Source organism: Talpa occidentalis, unplaced genomic scaffold, assembly GCF_014898055.3.
Source record: "Talpa occidentalis isolate TD23 unplaced genomic scaffold, MPIMG_talOcc4v2.1 talOcc4.4, whole genome shotgun sequence".
In the NCBI taxonomy this organism is placed as follows: domain Eukaryota; kingdom Metazoa; phylum Chordata; class Mammalia; order Eulipotyphla; family Talpidae; genus Talpa; species Talpa occidentalis.
The window spans coordinates 51778564-51799130 of record NW_023604295.1 but is presented as its reverse complement, the minus strand read 5'-3'; the positions used below and the strand labels follow the sequence as shown (position 1 = coordinate 51799130).

Sequence of the window (20567 nt, the reverse complement as noted above, 5' to 3'; positions counted from 1 at the left end):
GCATGCAGAGGTGGAAAGTGGCTGGTTTATGTGGCAGCAGTTGCTCTGTGATCCCTTTGTGCTTAGCTGGATTTTGATTTTATCTTCAGGCTATCTTCCCTCATGTGGTAAAAATAACTACAGCAGGTACTAGTTTCCTATCTCCACCCCATAATGAGGCAGCAAACTAGCTTATAGGTGGCTTCACAAAGAAGCAAGGAAACTTCTGTTAAAAATCTACCCAGATAGGGCCTCCCCTGGTGGCACAGCGGTTGAGCACTGGGCTGCGGGGCTGCCACAGCCTCTGCAGCTCCGGTTCGATCCCCGGCGACCAGCGAGGGTCCCACGTGGTGCGCAGACCTCTCCTGCCGCTCCCGCTGCTCCCCTCAGCAGTGTACTTCAGTCCTTCTGCCTGTTCTGTTCCCCGCTCTGGCTCTGGTGAATTCTCTCACCCTCCCGCGCTTCTGACTGTGCCCAGTGCTTGTATAAATAAATAAATACATCTTAAAAAAAAAAAAAATCTACCCAGATAATTCCCTCTCATACCTCAATAGTTTATTTTTTTTATTTTTTTAGATGTATTTATTTATTTATACAAGAACTGGGTACAGTCAGAAGCGCGGGAGGGTGAGGGAGCTCACCAGAGCCAGAGCGGGGAGCAGAACAGGCAGACTGAGGTACACTGCTGAGGGGAGCAGCGGGCGGCAGGGGAGGTCTGCACGCCATGTGGGACCCTCCTCCAGTGGCCGGGGAGCAGCCGGGAATCGAACCAGCACTGCAGAGGCTGCGGGCAGCTTCGCAACCCAGCGCTCAGCCGCTGCGCCACCGGGGAGGCCCCTCATACCTCAATAGTTTAAACAGTGATAAGCCTATTCCATAGTCATTCCTAATTGTGGGTCAGGCCAGGCCTGAGTTACTATGCCAATTACAGTGGTAAAGAGGTGGAATTATCTTCCGACCCATGAGATCCATCATGGCACCAGGGGCAGAGTTAGCCTTCCTGAAGCAAGCAGGCTGGGAGGGAATTCATTTCTGAATTGAAAATGGGGCTAAGATATTTTGTTTGTGTTGAGGTGCTGTTAGGGAAGAAGGGAATTACTGATATTTGTAGTTAGCAATTAAAAATGCCCCCCACTCTCAAGGACAAGGATTTTAAAAATAGTCATTTTTATGTTTGTGCCCTGGCCTCTGTTAACCCTGACCACAGAAATTCCTTCACATTTTAAATTTTTTTAATTAGAAAACATTTCGATATAAAACTATAGAGAACAGAACCATTCACCACTCAGAATAAAGAAAAGGCCACATTTTAAAATTGGAGGTTTCTTAAAATATTAAAAGTTGATCTACCAGGCCTCCCTGGTGGCGCAAGGGGTTAAGCACCGCACTATGAAGCAACCCACAGCCTCTGCAGCACGAGTTCGATCCCCAGTCGGCCAGGGAGATTCCCCCATGGCACAGCAGACCTCTCCTGTCTCGCCTGCTGCTCCCCTCAGCAGTGTATTTCAGTCAGTCTGCCTGTTCTGTTCCCCACTCTGTCTCTGGTGAATCCTCTCACCCCCACATCTCTGGCCTGTAGCCCAGCTCTTGTATGTATAAATAATAAATAAATCTTAAAAAAAATAAAAAATAAAAGTGATCTACCACATGACCCAGCAATCTCACTTGTAGGTATTCACCCAAAGAATACAAAAACACTAATTTGAAGGGATATACACACTCCTATGTTCACTGCAGCCTATTTACATTAGCCAAGCAATGGACAGATGAGTGAATTAGGGTGATGTGTTATCAGCTATTAAGAAAGATAAACTCAGCTATTAAGAATACTACTCAGCTATTAAGAAAGATAAACTCTTGCCGTTATGCTAAACAAAGTAAGTCAGAGGATAAAGACAAACATCAAATGGTGGCACTTTGTGTGGAATATAGAGAAACAAAGTCAAAGAAATAATAAGCCCAAGATATCTGGCTGCAGAACTGAGGCTACCAAAGAGGGAGGGGAATGGAAAAGAACAAAGCAGGGCAGGAGAACAACAGACTGTGCTGGAGCACTATTAGTGTCTCGGTGGTGGGTGCAGTGTGGTAACGACACCTGACAGGGGGTGATCCTAGACATCTAAATCATATACAATGGTGTAAACCAATGTTAGCCCAATTAAAAAAAATAGTAAGTATATTTCCTTAAAAGTTCTTTTTAAGAAATAAAACAGTGTAAAGTTGAGGTTCTGTTTTGCTTTTATTTTTTAATTATATTACTTTTTTTGAGGTAGCACTGATTTACAACACCGCATATGTTTTTGGGGTAGAGGTTCAGACCTCTTCAGATGTATGATACTCCACCACACCCACCACCAAAGCACCCATAATCTTCCAGTCCATTGGGCCTCCTCTCTCATTTGTTCCCGATCCCCAACCCATCAGCCTTGGTAGTGAGGTCCTGTTTTGAACTACTTTCCAAATGTATTCCCTTCTCTCCTTCCCTAGAATTATGATTAATTTGGTATTTATCTTTCCCAATTGTGTATATAGTTTTGCTACATTTATAGTAAACAAACATTAATTTATCACACTGTGTTCTATAACCGTTTAACCACCAATAACAGCTTTTAAAGATTTATCAACTATTTTCTATCTCTAGGTTATAAAGCTCTATATGAGCAGTAATCAATGTGGTTATATCTCAGGATGCTGAGAAGGCCCTCCTATACCCACCCAGGATTACTTTTATTGTTATACCACCTTAACTGTCACCAAGAACCCCTGCAAGTGGGGACAGTCAGTTATTTGCCATATCATCAAATGATTTTCTTCTGTGGCTAGGAACAGCCTTGGAGGGGCTTAGAACTGGAGTACAAGGGATCTGCCTAGAGAAAGTACCCGGGGAGGTGAGCAAATTGGAGGTCTCCATAGTCTGAGGGCAGTAAATACTCTATTTACTAATGGCAAGGGTTTACTGAGGCTGAAGAGAATCTGCGTGTAGACTGTTGGATCCTGACTGCTGCACTCCTCTCTGTGCCCTCAGACACCTCCTTCATGTACATAATTGCCGGGCTCTGCATGCTGAAGCTCTACCAGACTCGCCATCCAGACATCAATGCCAGCGCCTACGCTGCCTACGCCTCCTTCGCTGTGGTCATCACGCTCACCGTCCTTGGAGTGGTGAGTCCCTCTCCACAGCCTCAGCCCTGCTTTCCAATGGTGTCTTCTTGAGAGGTTTTATGTTATTTGTTTTTTGGACATCAAATGAACAGGTTAATCGTTTGTTCTTGACATGCTCTATTCATAGGTCCATCCATAGCATTTTATTTATTAACTAATTTATTAAGTAATTATTTTTAATAGTGTAATAGCTATCTATGAAACTACTGGAACATTTTAATATAAGTTGGGACTGGGCACATATGAGATTAGAATAGAGATGTACAAGATGATCAGAGCAATTGAGTTAAAAAGAACAGAAACCGCTTTCTAAATGTACATAGACTAGTGTAAGTTGTCTTTGGTTCTTGGAAGAGCATTAGCGCCCCCCCCCCAACCCCCACTGTCCCTTCATCATTATTGTTTGGCTGCCCCACTCATTTCTTCCATTTCCATTTTCATTTAATGGTGCAGCCTTCTTTTTCCTGCTCTGAGTGCAGTAAGATCACTGAGTACTCAGAGAAGGGGCCAAAAAAAAAGCGCATACAGTTTGATTTCTGACTCTGTGCATACATGAGAAGCACAATGATTTTAAGTGAGTTCTCTGGGGAAAAATCACAGATGAAGGTAACTTCCTTATTTGCATCTAGGTGTTTGGCAAAAATGACATGTGGTTCTGGGTCATCTTCTCTGCAATCCATATCCTGGCCTCTCTGGCCCTCAGCACCCAGATCTACTACATGGGCCGTTTCAAGATAGGTGAGTGACTTGTTACTTTACACTAAATACACTGATGAATTAACCCCAAGAAAGGAAAGCCTTGTTTTCACTTATCCAAAATGGAAGTGTTACTGGTCATCATAAAAGCACACATTTTAAATTGTACATGTGTTTAACAGCATATGTCCTCCCCAAGACCTTCCTCTCCCTCAGGATTCTCTTATCTCCAATTCTGCTTCCAACAACTTAGCACATTAGGCTTGCCATACCTCAGAGCTGAAGCATACCTCCAACTTCAAGGCCCAAAGACTTCGCAGTCCCCCAAACTCTGAAAATCCATCTGCAGAACAGTATGGTCATGACACCACTAGTTCCACCTGGAAGAATATTTTTTTGTTTTCTTCTAGCATTAAAAAGGAGCATTTCTCTAATTTATGATGTTAAATGGTCATCAAGAATGAATTCTATATTATTTTCAAATTCTAGGAATTTTTCTGAGGCCAACTTGCCCATCTTGGAGGCAGGACACTTGCTGAATTCCCTCTGTCAATGTGAAAGTGTCATATTAGAACTGTGTTCCACAGAAATCATCTTCAATCTGGTGGTGGTGGTAGTCAGTCGTTAACGTGGGGAGCAAGTTTAGTCTATCACAGAGCATTTAAATTTTACCAGTTATTTTAAGATCCAGGAAATCAGATTTATATATTCTTTTGTATAGCTCAAGAAAAATCACTATACAGTAAGTCTCACTTAACATCATCAGTAGACTCTTGGAAACTGCAACTTTAAGAGAAACAACGACTAAGACATAACAAAACCACTTAACCATAGGCTGATATAAACAAGAGCTGAGTTCCCACAGCATATTTCTGGTCACATAAAACATAACCCAATAATATTAAACAATAAATTGTATTCTTTCATTTTTCAACCTGCTTATCCTAGTTCAGGGGAGAGGATGGCTGGAACCTAGGAGCCTAACCCGGCAATTTGGGGTGCAAGGTAGAAGCCAATCCCTAGGGTCGTGCTCATATTCACTCCTGGAACAATCTGGACACACCAATGAACCAAACCTGCCTATCTCTGGGATATGAGGGAAAACGTGGGAAAACCCACACAGACATCATGACAATACGCAAAGCCAACGCAGACAGTGTTCCCTGTCAGGAACCAATTTTTTTTTTTCTCATCAACGTTATAATGAAATGACTAAAGTTGAATGACACATCGTTATTGAAGGACTTGCTGTCTATACACAAAGGCCCCGCCCCTTGGCTTTTGCAGAGCCAAAGGCACGACTGCAAATAAAACTTCGCATATCCTATGTATCAGATTTAACGTTTCAAAGCCGACTAAAAGACTATTACTAAATGGAAGGAAGGGGGACGAACAAAAAGATAAATTAACATACCTTTGGTACATCATAGAATGTCTCCGTTCAAACGCAGAAGCCTAGGTTCCTCGCAAGAACTTTCCAGAACACAGCTGTACCAGGCGGAGCGGTCCAGGCCCGCCCCTCTTCTCTCCCAGCCCCGCCCCTCTTCTCTCTCAAGCCCCGCCCCTCTTCTCTCCCAGCCCCGCCCCTCTTCTCTCCCAGCCCCGCCCCTCTTCTCTCCCAAGCCCTGCCCCTCTTCTCTCCCACCCCCGCCCCTCTTCTCTCCCAAGCCCCGCCCCTCTTCTCTCCCAGCCCCGCCTCTGTGCCGGGGTCCGGAGGGGTCTCAGGCGCGCACGCGCAACCCTTGCCCGACGTCTGGGTGGTTTCGCCGGAAGCAGTTTCGCCACAAGTGTTTTGACCACCACCATTTTCCCCTAAAAACATTTTCGCCACATAAAGAGTAGACCGTCGGGCAACTTGCCTATGAAAGAGAATAGAATGAAAAATAAAAGTGATACATTCAAAAGGACACAATGAAACATTTTTTTTCACGTGTGCGTGAATTCTTGGCAATACTGCACGAAGATCTTTCTTCTGTGGCTTGTACCTAAATGCTTGCCTTCCAAGTCTTTTGTTTATAGTATTACATACGTTTTGCCTTTTTTAGTGATCAAACTTACTGGAAATGTGAAAGCAAAGGGCGTAAAGCCAGATCGCATACTACTGTACTAGGAAATATCACATCGGCTTGCAATGAATTGAAGCGTTGTTTTTATTTTTTTTTAAAGATTTATTTTATTTATACAAGAACCGGGGTACAGGCCAGATGCGCGGGAGGGTGAGAGGATTCACCAGAGACAGAGTGGGGAACAGAACAGGCAGACTGATGAAATACACTGCTGAGGGGAGCAGGGGTGAGGCAGGAGAGGTCTGTGCACCATGTGCGCCCCTCACCGGCAGGCCAGGATCGAACCCGCGCTGCAGAGGCCGCGGACAGCTTCACAGTGCGGCGCTCAACCGCCTGCGCCATCAGGGAGGCCCGTTGTTTTTATTTTGAAAGCAAACTAACTGACAACTAAAATATGGTAAACAAAGTCAGCGAATGCAGTTGTGAGGTTCATCGGTGAAGAAATGAAAACAAACCTTCGGCCAGTTAAGTTATTTTGTTTCACTTTGAGTTCTTTTAAAAACGTTTGGTCCTCTTTTATTTTCAGCACTTTTCTCTTTTTGTGGCAAAAGTGCCTTCCGGTCAACTAATTATGCAGCGAAACGATCCGACAGGTTGCACAACATCCAGTTGGTCACTCCGTCGCACACTGAGGTGCCATCTGCCCTCGGGAAGAGAGACCAGGAAAAAAGCAGGCAGCTCTGAGAGCAGGCAGGGAATTCCAGAGTCTGGGAATTCAGAATGTGGTCTAGAAGGGGAAGGAGTGGTTCCCTCGCCCTGCAGACTCCTCACTCAGTAGAGATGGAGGGCGCTTATCTATGGGAACCCTCTTGCCCAGGACTAAGAGCAATTCTACATAAACACGTGGCTTTAAAACCAGAAGACCAAATGAGACAACATACCATTCTGGGAGTTTAGTTTACCTAATTTTTCAGCATGGTCAGTGAATTTACCCTGGAGATTAACACAACCAGTGTACCTTCAAATCACCCCTGTGGAAGCATCATTAGCCAGTTGCTAGAAGGTTTGGCAGGACATGCTGCTCGTGCCCCATCCTCCAGACTCAACAATGAGTCAAGTCCTACAAACTCAACTTTCAAAAGGAAAGTGATTTGGAGCAATGTTGCTCTGAGTTCTTCCAGAGAGGGAAAAATCAACTTGAATCTGATACATGTAATGCTAGCCACTGCTAACACATAGAGGAACTTTTAATGTATTTATATCATCTTTGCCCCAATTTTGGAATATTGAATGAGTTTGCCTTTTTTAAAAAAGAGAAGTTTGTGTTATACTATCACCATGTAACTGTGTGTGTGTGGGGGGGGGGGAGTGTCCCAACAAGAAAAATATGTCCCTCATAAAAAGTAAGCAGGAATTATTCACACAAGGATTATTCATAAATCATGGGAGGGTAGAAATAATGAAATATGATAACCTCGGGTTAGCAACAAAGAAGAGTTTGCTGTCCATAAGAACAAAAGAACAGGAAGTGGGTCCCAAAACAGGGAAAGAGAGTGTGGAGAGGAAATCCCTGGGAAAGGAGCAGTGACCTTGGCTTGTCAGACAAGGCAGCGGCCAGCCAGAGGCAACCTCAAAGACAGGGCGCTAGGCAGATAAAACACTGAGTTCTCTCTACTTACTCTGTCCCTCCATCTCCTCGTAGGGGTTCCTATTGTCCAAATCCATGGACAGTGAAGAAATCCATAGATTCCGTCCATATAGTCATACCTGGCCCTGGCTGTGTATGGGACAGGGAAAAGGGCAAGTGAGTTGGGAGGAGCCGAAGATAGTTCAACAGAATATATTCCGTTTCTCTACACAAGGAGGCTTCTCCAAGACTGGTTCTTCCCAATCTGATAAAGATTTATAAGAGGCAAAAGTCAAATTGTTACTATGATCACATCTAACTTTATAGTCCAAAGGCAGGAAGCAGGATCAGTGGGCTGGTTCCGGAAACCTACCCCTGGTAGGTTTCTCAAATCATGTACCTCTTTCTCTATGACTCCCAGGCTACACCTGGAAATAAATGCAGACACAGGAAGGCAGAGTATTTCATAAACAGACCAGGAAAACATGGAGCTAGTTGTCCAGGTCACTACTCTCTCCCTTGCTACCAGAATCCCATTAAAGTACCACAGGGAGTGCCCAGGAGACAGGGTGGATATTAAGTTACAAGCAGAACACAAAAGTAGCCAGGGAGGGAGCAAAGTCTGATTCACTCTCAAGAAAAGTAACCTTCTGGATGTTTAAGGCAAGGCAGAAAGTTTCATGTTCTTTCTAATGAACAAACATGACTTTTATAATCTGAAAAAATTAAGGTCATTTGTTTCAAGAAAAAATTAAATGACCATAGTTTACCTGATTGACTACTTTCTTACAATTTTTTTTTTCTCATTTCTTCTCTGCTTCCCACTGATTCAGATGTGTCTGACACAGGTAATGTTCAGTCACCCTTCCCAGGGTTCTAGAATGTTTTCTTAGCCAAGGGCCTGTCTGTTCCAGCTCTGCTCCATGCACACACACCCTTGCAGGTTGGGCAGGTTCCATGAGGGGATGGGGAGTAAGAGGCCCAGAGGCAGGAGTACTCCAGCCCACTGTGCCTCTTTCAGGTTATTGCCTGGACAGCCCCCACTGATTAGTCCAGTGAATGCTTGTTGAATTGACCCTAGGGGGAACTCTGAAGAGCAGTATTCACTACAGAGCTGGATCCACTCCCTGAAATGCTTGCTTTGGGCAGGCCCCAGCCTGTGTGTAGAGGGTGTGCAGCCATCCCCACCTGTGGCCCTGAGCCTTCATCCAGCTATGACGCAGGCACATTGGCTATTTTATACCATCCTTGCTCATTTTGTTTTAGAAAGATATTTTTTTATTGAAGTAACATTGCATTCTGACATTAAATAAGTTTCAGGTATACATCATTAAAAATCAGCATGTGCATACAGTACCTTAAGTTCACCACTATAAGTCTACCTGCCATCCTTTTGAAGGATTGCATTTTTTTAATCTTTCCTATACTTTATATCTCATCTTAACTTACTTCCTTTGATTATTTTCAGAACATGTTTAGACTTCTGAAACTCTTCATAGATCCCAGGATCTTTAAGTTCAATTCTCATTGAAATTACATTGAGAGATACAGACTCAAACTTTTACAAGCTAATATTTCCCATCCTCTAAGTTTTAAGGTGGATTTGAGGGGCCCCACACCATCTCTGCTCTAAAGGAAGTGCCACTGGAATAAACTAGAAACAATGGGAAACTTGGCTAAAGAGATAACCAGTTACCCAAATTATTCTGAGCACTCCTGCCTGTGTTGCTTTTGCTTGCCTTCCTGCTCCATGAGGAGTGGATATGGTAACCTCCTCCTGGACAGCACATGTGGCTGCAGGCACCTTTTTTCAAAGCAAACTTTCATTGATGAATCTATTAGGTGCAAAACACCATTTTAATAAGGTGGAGATGATGTCATCCTGGTCCCCAGCACTTGGGCCATCTGGGCTATTTTGTATTATCTCTAAGCCTTCTCACCATGCTATTGTGTCATCACAGATTTGGGCATTTTCCGGAGGGCAGCTATGGTGTTCTACACGGACTGCATCCAGCAGTGTAGCCGGCCTCTGTACATGGTATGTGTAATTCCTTGGGCTTCTCCTGGAGGAGAGAGGAAGAGTAGGAGGGGCAGGTTTGGGAGTCACTCAGACTCCCCAAATCCAGAGGACTAGATGGCCCAGGGGGGCTGAGGCCTAGTTAGTAGAGAAAGAAGCATGTTGCTTACTCTTCTTCTCACCCTGCTGCTCCACATCTTTGCTAGCATTTGGCATTGTCAATATCTTAGATTTTGGCCATTCTGGTAGGGAATTAATTTTTTAAATACAGATATTTGCTCCAAATTGTATGGATCACTCACACAGGCACAGAAAATCGCGGTTTTTAAATGGCCATGCAGAGTAAGTTGTTGCCAGATAGCACCTGAAAGTTTTAAGTAGTATGCAAAGCATCGGGAATAAATTGCAAATACATCTCTATCAGAGTAATTGTCATTTGAGTTGGAACCTTCCTCTATTTCCTCCCTTACCAATGACTTTAATATTAAGATCTTCTGTTTAAAGAACCAGAGCCTCTTTGGAACAAGAGTGATGGAAAGAAAACTGACTCTTTACAAGTGAGTCCTCAGAGCTGCCTTAGAGCCCAGCAAATAACACAGCCCAGGGAACAGTCTTTGACTACGTAGCACAGTGGCAGAATTCAAAGCACACACAATCAATCTCCCCCATTTAGAAGTGGATCCTGCACCACCCTGTCCCCTAAACCTCAGGGAGAAACAGCAGAAGTCCTTGACTTCCTACATTTTTTTATTACAGGAATGTGGTCACATCAGTTTGTAGCAAGAGGCCTTGCCAGTTAGTCCTCAAGCAGGACTAGTGTCTCACCATAGCCACAGTTTACTGTCGAAGATAGAAACCTTTTTTCCCATCAAGTAAATTGTTTTGCCATAATCATTGCTTCCCCCTATGGTGGGCTAAAAGAATTGCCATGTGAGCAGACTCTGATGTGATGTTTTCTTTCCTCCTTTCCAGGACAGAATGGTGTTGCTCATTGTGGGGAATCTAGTTAACTGGTCCTTGTAAGTAGTCTGAGAAAACATGTTTTTCTCTTTGTTAATATCTGTGACATTGTGGTTTAACTTTCCTTGGCTGTCATTTTTATAAAAAAGTCTGAAATGAAGGAGAGCATAGGTCTATGCTTATCCTAGAGGTTTGAAAGAAAGGTATTTTTCCTCTGCAAAGACTGCAATAGAAGCTCTTGTTTGCCAAATAGTGGCCTCTCTTAAAGCATTGATATACTGAGTTCATTGTTCATCAAGACAAACATCACACTTGTTATGTTTATGCAGGTAGATGATAGATACATAATAGATGATGGGTAGGCATGAAGATTATCCCAGTAGTTGCAAAAAAAGCAAAAGTTTAGACTCATTTGTAGAACTTTCCACAAAGGCAACCTAGTGGGCATTTCTCTTTTTCACTAAAAGTCTGTGTCCTTTTCTATTTCTTTTTTCTCTCTCGGTCTCATTTTTCCTACTCCACTTACATCATTCTGCTTTCTCTTTGCCCCCTTCCTTATATCTTGGTCTTTTTTCTTCATACAAACTCAAAAGTGAACAGTTCCACAAATACATAATTTTGCTAGCTGTGGCTACTACAAGCAACATAGTGTTAACCTAAGAATGTAAATGAATATATGTTTTTGTTTTAAAGATTTATTTATTAATTTATACAAGCACTGGGTACAGTCAGAGGCATGGGAGGGTGAGAGAATTCACCAGAGCCCGAGCAGAGAGTAGAACAGGCAGAGTGATGAAGTACACTGCTGAGGGGGGCAGCGGGAGGCAGGAGAGGTCTGTGCACCATGTGGGACCCTCCTCCGGTGGTCGGGGAGCAGCCGGGGATCGAACCGGCGCTGCAGAGGCTGCAGGCAGCTTCTCAAGCCAGCACTCAACCACTGCGCCACCGGGGAGGCCCTGAATATTTGTTTTATTGATACCACATAAATAAGTAAGCTAGTAAGATTCTTTCTGAAATGCATTACCTAATTAGGCAAAATTTTCAAAGGTATCTGTAAAAGAAGATTAACAGAAGGAAGAAGGAGCAGAGGTATATAGTAACTATACCAGCATTACCCAATAGAACTTTCTGGAATGATGTAATTGTTCTACTCTACACTATCCTATAGAGTAATTATTATCCACTTGTGATTATTTAGCACTTTAACTCACTGTAGCTTAAGTGAAAATGAAACTGAGGGGCCTCCCCGGTGGCGCAGCAGTTGAGCGCTGGCTTGCGAAGCTGCCCGCAGCCTCTGCAGTGCCGGTTCAATCCCCGGCTGCTCCCCGGCCACCGGAGGAGGGTCCCACATGGCGCGCAGACCTCTCCTGCCGCCCGCTGCTCCCCTCAGCAGTGTACTTCTGTCCTTCTGCCTGCTCTGCTCCCAGCTCTGGCTCTGGTGAATTCTCTCACCCTCCCGTGCTTCTGACTGTACCCAGTGCTTGTATAAATAAATAAATAAATCTTTAAAAAAAAAAAAAAAAGAAAATGAAACTGAATTTTCAGTTTTATTTAATTTTAAATTTAAATAGACATATACAACTACCATTTTGTATAGTGCAAGTTAGCCTAACCAGATAAGACAACAAGGCACTGGTCAAAAATTAGAAACAAATTAGTAAATCAGAATGGAGAGAACAGAAATCCAATTATGCACATGTGTGTCATTTAAAAAAAAAGTGTTTCAAAATGAGGAGATAAGGAAGGGTCATATTGTAGAGAGTTTTATTATAACTGAACAGAAATTTGGAAAGACATTAAAGCTAAACCCCAACCAAAACAAACTTCAGTATTAATGTAAAAGTCATAAACAGCTAGCAAAAAAATTATGTGTGTCAAGCCAATTATTGCAGTAATTCTGCAACTAGCAATCTATTCTAATGACTTGATCTTAAATGCTAAAAGAAAAAAGCACAATACGTCTTAAGGGATTCATTTGTTTTTGCAGTGTTCTTTATCTTAGTGCACAACCGAGGGGTGACCAAAAACCATTCATTTCAACCCAAAAGGAAAGATGATTATTTATGGCACATCCACCTAGAGGAACCTTATAATTATTAAAAATGAATGTTCTGAAGGAGATGGAATAAATTTAAACTCACATTAAAATGTTATTGTTTAATTCCCTTCCCTCCAAAATGGAGGTAGAATGGTGAAAAAGCCAATAATGTTATATATCTACCCTCACGGCTACAAACTAATTCCTCCCCATATTCTCAGTGCCCTCTTTGGACTGATATATCGACCCAGAGACTTTGCCTCCTACATGCTGGGCATCTTCATCTGTAACCTGCTGCTCTACCTGGCCTTTTACATCATCATGAAGGTAAGAGTGGTGGCTTGGAGCCAAGGTGCGCCCCAAGTTTCCACAGGGGTGCAGCTTGGCAGTATCTGCTTCTCACCCACAGCTCCGCAGCTCCGAGAAGGTCCTGCCCATCCCGCTCTTCTGCATTGTGGCCACGGCTGTGGTATGGGCTGCTGCCCTGTATTTTTTCTTCCAGAATCCCAGCAGCTGGGAGGTAAGAGGACAGTTTTCTTTTCCAAGAAGTTATTCTTTCTTCACCTTCCCTTTTTGACCTTCCTCCCTCCCTTTCTTTGTGGGTTTATTGATAAAGAGAGAGCACACACAGGCCCCTCGCAAAACACATGAAACACATACAACCAGGCACCAGGGAACCTGACATAAGCAGAATCACAGATAAGGCTGACAGCGGTAAACAATTCCAGCAGACCCCCTCCGGCAGAAGAGACCCCCTCACATACACCAAAAATTCCATCAGTAGCGTAACCCTATAAAGACCCTCAATCCCATTTTGGGGCGTGACTCCTGGCCTACAGAAAGTCCTCACCTCACAGATTTTCAATAAAGCCCACTTTTGTCTTGGCCTTCTCTCTTTTATAAGTTGCTGTTTATCATTTTTATATTCTCTAATATCAAAGCTTTCTCTAAAAGCTTAAGGCATGGCTTTGAAGGAACACACAAATGCTCAAGAAATGTTTTCACTATAGGGTACACTTGGTAGATGTGCAGGCCCTACAAATGCTGCAGATCGGATCTTCATTATGTGTTATACGGTGATCTTTCTCCCAATGGATGTTTAATGTGTACAAAAACCCCAAGCAGTGTAACTTCTCCACCTTTCTCATGGTAACTATCACCCATAAACAAATACCCAAGTGCAGGTAGGTATATAAATCCATTGTATGGATAGGAAAGCCGAGACCTAGGAAATGAGTGATACGTCCAAGCACAGAGAAGGGAGGAAGACTCAGCACTCCACCATCACTGCAATCAATTTTACAATATTTTTAATCACCCCAGAAAGAACCCCTGCACCTGTTAGCAGTCACTCCCCATTTCTCCCTAACTTCTTGACCCTAGGCAACCAAAATCTCTTTTGTTGCTATAGCTCTGCCTATTCTGAACTGTTCATACAAATAAGTCTGGCTTCTTTCATCAAAGCACTTCTTAGGTTCACCCACGTTGCAGCATGTATCTGTGCTTCATGCCTTTTTATGACTGAATAATACTCCATTGTGTGGACACACTGTATTTTACCTGCCCACTCATCATGATGGGCCTTTAGGTTCTTTCCACTTGTGACTCTTTTTTTTTTTTTTTTAAGATTTATTTATTTATTTATACAAGCGCTAGGTACAGTCAGAAGCGTGGGAGGGTAAGAGAATTCACCAGAGCCAGAGCAGGGAACAAAACAGGCAGACTGACAAAATACACTGCTGAGGGGAGCAGCCGGTGCAGCAGGAGAGGTCTGAGCACCATGTGGGACCCTCGCCAGCATCCGGGAATAGAACCGGCGCTGCAGAGGCTGCGGGCAGCTTCGCAGCCCAGCGCTCAACCGCTGTGCCACCAGGGAGGCCCACCACTTGTGACTCTTATGGATGCTGCTGCTGTGAACTTTTGTTTACAAGTTTTTTGTAGATGTACGTTATTGTGGAAGCTAACTTTTTGAGCCAGGCAGGTAACGTCACACATCTCTTAATGACTTTTTTTTTTTAAGATTTATTTATTTATGCACACAAGAACTGGGGTAAAGGCCAGAGATGCGGGGGGTAAGAGGATTCACCAGAGACAGCGTGGGGAACAGAACGGGCAGATTGACTGAAACACACTGCTGAGGGGAGCAGCGGGTGAAACAGGAGAGGTCTGCTATGCCATGTGGGTAGCTCCCTGGCAGGGGATCGAATTTGTGCTGCAGTGGCTGTGGATATCTTCACAGGTTGCGTCTTAACCTCTTGCACCACCTTAATGACATTTTGGTAGATGGCAGCTCTCATATGCTAGAGTTATCCCAAAAGGCTTCATACAGTATATCCTCAGCCTGCACCAGTCTGTCCTATCTGGGTGTGTGTAATTATGCTCTGTGATATCTGCACAATGACCAAATCACCTAAGCACACATTCTTAGAACATATCTTGGTCCTTATGAGATGCATGACTACTGTGGCATTTTTGTGGCTTTCTGGATGCTCAGCCCTCTAAACTGTGAGAACACTTGCTCACCTCCTGCCTCACCTTCCTCCAGGGAACCCCAGCCGAATCCCGGGAGAAGAACCGGGAGTGTGTCCTGCTCAATTTCTTTGATGACCATGACATCTGGCACTTCCTGTCTGCCACTGCCCTGTTTTTCTCATTCTTGGTAAGTTTATAGAAATTTTTTTATAATTTTTTCTCTCTTTATAGCCTGTACTCTCTTAATCCCCTTGTCCACTCTTGCTTACATCCCCTTTTGTACTCCTCTCCAATCTCCCTTTCCAATTTCTCATTGTAATCCAATGTACAAATACTTATTTCTCTTTTTCATTGTATTATTACGTTAGATTTTATTTCCTTTTCTTATATTCCTCTAGAATAATATTAATAATTAACATTATTATTAATAAGAATATTAATATTTTAATATTATTAATAATAATATTAATAAGAATAAGAATATTAATAATACTAGAATAATAAGAAAAGGAAATATATACATATATATGGTATATATGGTTTATATGCATATATGGTATTAAACACATTTAATTATGTATTAAAACACATAATTAAAAAATGATTTCTTTGCGCTGCATAACATTTGCAATGAATTGGACCTTGCATGCCCAGAGTTCCCCCAATACTATTTTTGACATTCATTAAATTTTCATAACATTGAGTTATTCCTTCTTGTGCTATACTCACAGTTCTTCTCCTCCTCCAGTATCATTGAATATTTTACAGTTCCTGACTGAGGATAGCAGTTAGGGCTCTGTTTCTTTCTAACCTGTCCCAAATCTCTCCTGCCGTTTCTTTTATTTTTTTCCCAAACACCTTCCCAGAAACCACGCACATTTTAGCTACCCCGGTTAATAACTCCTGGCATCCTTTCATATACTGATTTTCAGTTATCCAAATTAAATGTCCCTGGTGAGTGTACGTTGTTTCAATTCACAAGTAATAACACCATTACACTTCCTGAACTCTCAACAGTTGCCTCTGTAACTGTCCAAGCCATATAACGTCAGGTGTGGAGCAGGGCTTCCCCCTAGTGGTCTATTTAAGAAATTTAACCAATCTGTATTAACCGTTCCTTTAGGCTCTTATTTTTTGAAAGTCACCTTAAGGACCACAAAAGTGGAGCTAAGGGTTCCCTGTGGAAAGAGTGGTGGCAGAGGAAACTGAAAATGGGGGAGAAGGTTACCTTTATTATACACCAATAGTCTATGCAACCAAACTTCATTTCCTTTATGTCTTGAACCAAATGTCCCCTTCTAAGTAATGTCTTCCCCAGTCACCCTATCAAAATGTTTTATCACTCCCCACCCTTACCGCCCACATTTCCTCCATACTTTAGTGTTTATTCATATTACTACCTAACACTTTAGCCTTGTCACATAATACTATCTGACATAATATATCTTACCCGTGCATTTGCTTCATGTCAGATGCCTCTTTTTAATGTAGGCTCCATGAAAGAAGAGATTTTTTGTCTTTTTCATCCCAAGCATGTATATCTCCAGCATCTGGAGAGCATATAAGAGACCCTTGATAAATATTTGAATAATTAGCTAATGAACTATTAATTAAAATGAGTGCTTGTACATCTATGGCATTGCAGAGAGCTATAGATGACATGAAAAGGAGTAAGGGCACTTGTGGTTTTCATTCTGTGTGAGTCTTAGAGAGACAATAAGGATTTATTGCGATTGTGCAATCCTCTCATTTCTCTGCTCCCCTCATTTCAGGTTTTGTTAACCCTGGATGATGACCTGGATGTGGCTCGGAGAGACCAGATACCTGTCTTCTGAGCCTCCAGCACAATATGGGAGAGGGAATGATCAATCTTGGTGCTGTTTCATGAAAAATCCAGTGACTGCAGCAAAGTTACCACTGCCAAATGTTCCATTCACTCTCTGTTCAGTCCACTGCACATACATTCACACAGGGAGAGAGGAGCCTGGGCAAGGTTCAAACCTGCAGGAAGTGAAGCAGAAGGGAAGCCATGGCTATAGCTGGAGGCCAACCCTGAAGGGCGGAGGAGAACCCACCCTCTTTTGTTTGCAATGCTGAGTTAGGTATGGACAAAAGCTGCATCAAAATCAACTTGGTGTCTTGGGACCCCTCCACGCCCACCTGAGACTTGCCAGCAATGGTAGAATGAAATGATGCTCTTCTACCATAGTACAGAAAGGCCAGCAGCTCAGATTTCCCACCCAGAAACTCGGGCTGGTCCCTCTGCATTTCTGCAACATGTGTTACTCTAGACATCCCAAAGGGCCAACTCACTTCTCCAAAGCCCTGAGATGACATGGTACCTCAGGGTCTTATAGAGGGCTGGCCCCAAAGTCATATCTAACTGGGATTAGAGACTTCTGTAGCACCAGCTAGTCACCTACTTAGAAGGAAAGCTGTATGTTTTGCCTAGGTTTCTGACCTACTAGGATTCTGGGTTGGGCTTTGTCACACACTCTGACTCTGGGACCAAGGCTTGGGTACTTAACCATTCCTCAGCATCTTCATCTCACTGCTGTGTGTTGACCTCATAACTCAGGATGGGCCTTCTTGGAAAGGCCCTGACATTCGACATTCCAGCTTCATGGTAGAAAGGGAAATGGAAAATGTCTTCTAGCAATAGGAACAAGAGAAATGTCTGAGAGCGCTAAGAGACTGGTGCTACAAGAAAAACGGGCTTACCCTTGGGCTTGGGCTTCTAGAACAGCTTCAGCAAAGGCAAAAGTGCCTCCAATTCAGACAGCCCAATTCTGTGCCCACATCACCTGTAGGGAAGAAATAAAAGCTCTAACCAGAGGCAGTGCTCTGGTGGGGGAGGGGAGGTCCTGTTTGACCAAAAGCCCCTTATCGGTCATTTTAGGCAGATCAGGGGCTCCAGACATAGCCCTAAAAGCAATGTTTCACTAAACACATTTTGTTCATCCTCTTTAGTTGCAGAGAGCACAACTGATTTAGGATTATCTCCCAGTTGCTCCTGATTCTCATTCTCTCCCCAGCAACATGTTGAAAAGCTCAGCATCTCAGCTCACTCTCACACTGTCTGGCAGCTCTGGCCCTGAAAGTCCCCAGGTAACAATCTCCTTGTTACCTGGAGTTTGGTGAACTCAGAATGTGTACAGATGTGCTCACAATGATATATCTGTTCCTGGTCATTAATTAGTCAAATGGATTAGGCGTTCCTTTTTAAAACAAAAAATTTTATTCTTTCTCTAAAATATTTGCATAAAATTCAAAAACATATTTTGGAAGTTTGAATAGCAAACTCTCCTTCATTTTAAAAACAATAAGATGCTTTCAATGAAATATTTTTTTTTCCTAAAGTGTTTCCAAATTTGAAATTGGTATTGTTATTCTTTAGTCCTTAAAAAATGCTTAACTTCCATAGGCCTCCTGTCAAGTGGTTCTGTTCAACTAACATCTAAAACACATTTCAAATCTGTTAAATTATAACTGACTTGATCCAATTTCATTAGATTTCATCTTTTATTTCAAATGGCTTCAAATCCAAAAGGAAATGTGAACAGCAATGTCTGTTTAAGTAGCTGTGGGCCTGAAGTGAATGAACTGTGGGATGTAGTGCCGGCTCCACAGCTTCTCTGGAAACTATGCCCAGGGAAATAGGGAGGAGCAGCTGCCAATGAAGGCCTGTGCTGCTGTGTTCTTGACTCTTTCTCACATTAACCTTGTGCTATAAACACACACTGTGGTCAATTGTGTGTCCTCTGCAACAGCACTAAAAATCCAGACAAGCCTGCTCTTATAAACACTGATTCTAAAAACACTTGTTACTCACGCTTGCTACAGTGCGGATCTGGCGGTTGGAGGATGCAAGGTCTGGGGGCTGTATCTAGGGGTAACAAGAGGACTGGGGGAGACAGTTTCAGAGTTTAACAGTCCCTCATGCATATGCATGTGACAATGCCTATGTGACTTTTGCCTATGCTCTTGGGCTACACTCTTTAAAAGAGAAGTGAAGGGTGACTCTGAAAACCGAGTTCAGCAAGAGGATAACTGGAGAAAAACACCACCAAGAGCCCCTTGGCAGCGCCAGCACAGAGTAATAGGAGCTGGTCAGCAGGAGCAGGACAGAGACGTGGCAGCCAGACAGGCAAAACCGTGCACTTAAAAAAATGACCTCTTCACACCTCTCACAAATGCTGCCCAGGCACCCCACCTGTTGATGCTGGATGTTTGAGGGATTAACCCGGTTTTATTTTAGCAACAGGAGAAGCTAGTGGAAAACCAGAGGCTATCTGGGGAAGGGACTTTCCATGACTGAAGGCTATCACGGAGTTAGCTTCCAGGGCAAAGAAAGTGGCAGCTGCCTTTTTTGTAGCATCAAGCACCCGCCCCATCCAGAATGTTCTGTGGGGTTGCCAAATTCATGTGTCAGTAAATCAAATACCCAAATTATTTTTCATTCTGGGAAATAGTCTTACTGTGTGAAACCTGGGCGGGGAGGGTGGGGGGGGGAAACAAAGACAAATATTGTTCATAGAAAAAAACATACATAGGGTCTAAGAAAGATTCTTATGTCAGACTTTGGTCAAGTTATGTCCACTTGCTTGCTGTGCGACCTTAGCCAAGTCACTGGAACGCTGATCCTCACTGGCCACTTCTACAGGACAGTACATAAGGGTGACCAAGGTAAGGCTTGAGTAAGGCTGAGCAGAATGCCAGAGCAGTCAGCCCAAATACCCAGTGCCCCCTTATCTCTTAAATTCCACGGGGAGGCAGGCAAGAGTCAATCTCTCCCCTGAGGTGGCATTGCTCTCCCCCAGGGCCTCTCCTCTAAAACTAGTACTATTTCAGTCCTTAGTGCCAGGAGGCCCTGAAGGCATGGGGAGGCCACTCCCCTTTCAGATTTACTGTCCAGGCTTATCAAACCTCCTGGCCTCGGGCCCCTCCTTACCCTTTATTGTTGCATTTCTGGTTCTTGATACTCTTATTCCAACTCAGATGAAAAACTGCTGCCAAAGCTGGGTCAAGTGGAAAGTCCAGCTGCATTGCTATCATATCTACCCTGGGAATCTCAAAGAAAACCTAGATTTTCTCCTCTCCAGTAGCTATGATTACCATGGTTCCAAGAATGCCATGTGCAAATGTTCCCCTCACCTTCCTCACACTCCCCACCCTTATCACCAAGCGCTCTGGGGGGAAAGTCTGGAGGTTCAGTCTCTATGAAAAAGGGCCTCAGGCTCGAAGACAGACCGGGTCCCTGAAAAGAGGAAACATAGGAAGGACACTGGTTTTTAAATAACTTTAATGTCCTCCATGAAACTCAGGGAAAACACTGAGTCTACATGGCCTGAAGCAGTGTTAAATCCTTGTTTACCCTGAATCTGCTGGCTTGTACTGGTTTGTTTCTTTTGTTTTTAACTGCTTGATGCAGACTAGATTTATTTGTATGGCTTAATTTAATGTCTCCTCAACATTGATGCACTATTGTGAAAGTGAAGTACCTGCTAAATCTTAGACCTTAATGCACATGATTTCAAATAAGCTTGACAGGAGTCACTGGATGAGCCTTCACCTCTGAGCTTCTAAAAAATGACAGTAATGAGGTGTGAC

At 43.3% G+C, this 20567-nt stretch overlaps 2 protein-coding genes across 3 annotated transcripts in view; one reads left to right on the top strand and one right to left on the bottom strand.

Moving 5' to 3' along the window:
* Window positions 1–5344, bottom strand: part of SPICE1 (spindle and centriole associated protein 1) — a 139246-nt gene extending 133902 nt beyond the window's left edge. The window contains exon 1 of one of the 2 annotated variants that reach the window (XM_037525531.2): window positions 5252–5344. The gene's annotated coding sequence lies outside the window, so the exon portion shown is untranslated. Of the gene's footprint in view, window positions 1–4109; window positions 4218–5251 lie in introns of those variants that run through there. The other variant, XM_054700596.1, reaches the window with a different exon arrangement.
* Window positions 1–19315, top strand: part of SIDT1 (SID1 transmembrane family member 1) — a 93646-nt gene extending 74331 nt beyond the window's left edge. The window contains exons 18-25 of the mRNA XM_037525541.2: window positions 3005–3141; window positions 3771–3879; window positions 9432–9508; window positions 10460–10506; window positions 12707–12812; window positions 12895–13005; window positions 15031–15144; window positions 16730–19315. Of these exons, the coding sequence (XP_037381438.1) occupies window positions 3005–3141; window positions 3771–3879; window positions 9432–9508; window positions 10460–10506; window positions 12707–12812; window positions 12895–13005; window positions 15031–15144; window positions 16730–16792 (764 nt within the window). The 3' untranslated portion in view covers window positions 16793–19315. The remainder of the gene's footprint in view (window positions 1–3004; window positions 3142–3770; window positions 3880–9431; window positions 9509–10459; window positions 10507–12706; window positions 12813–12894; window positions 13006–15030; window positions 15145–16729) is intronic.
* The last annotated feature ends 1252 nt before the right edge of the window (window positions 19316–20567 follow it).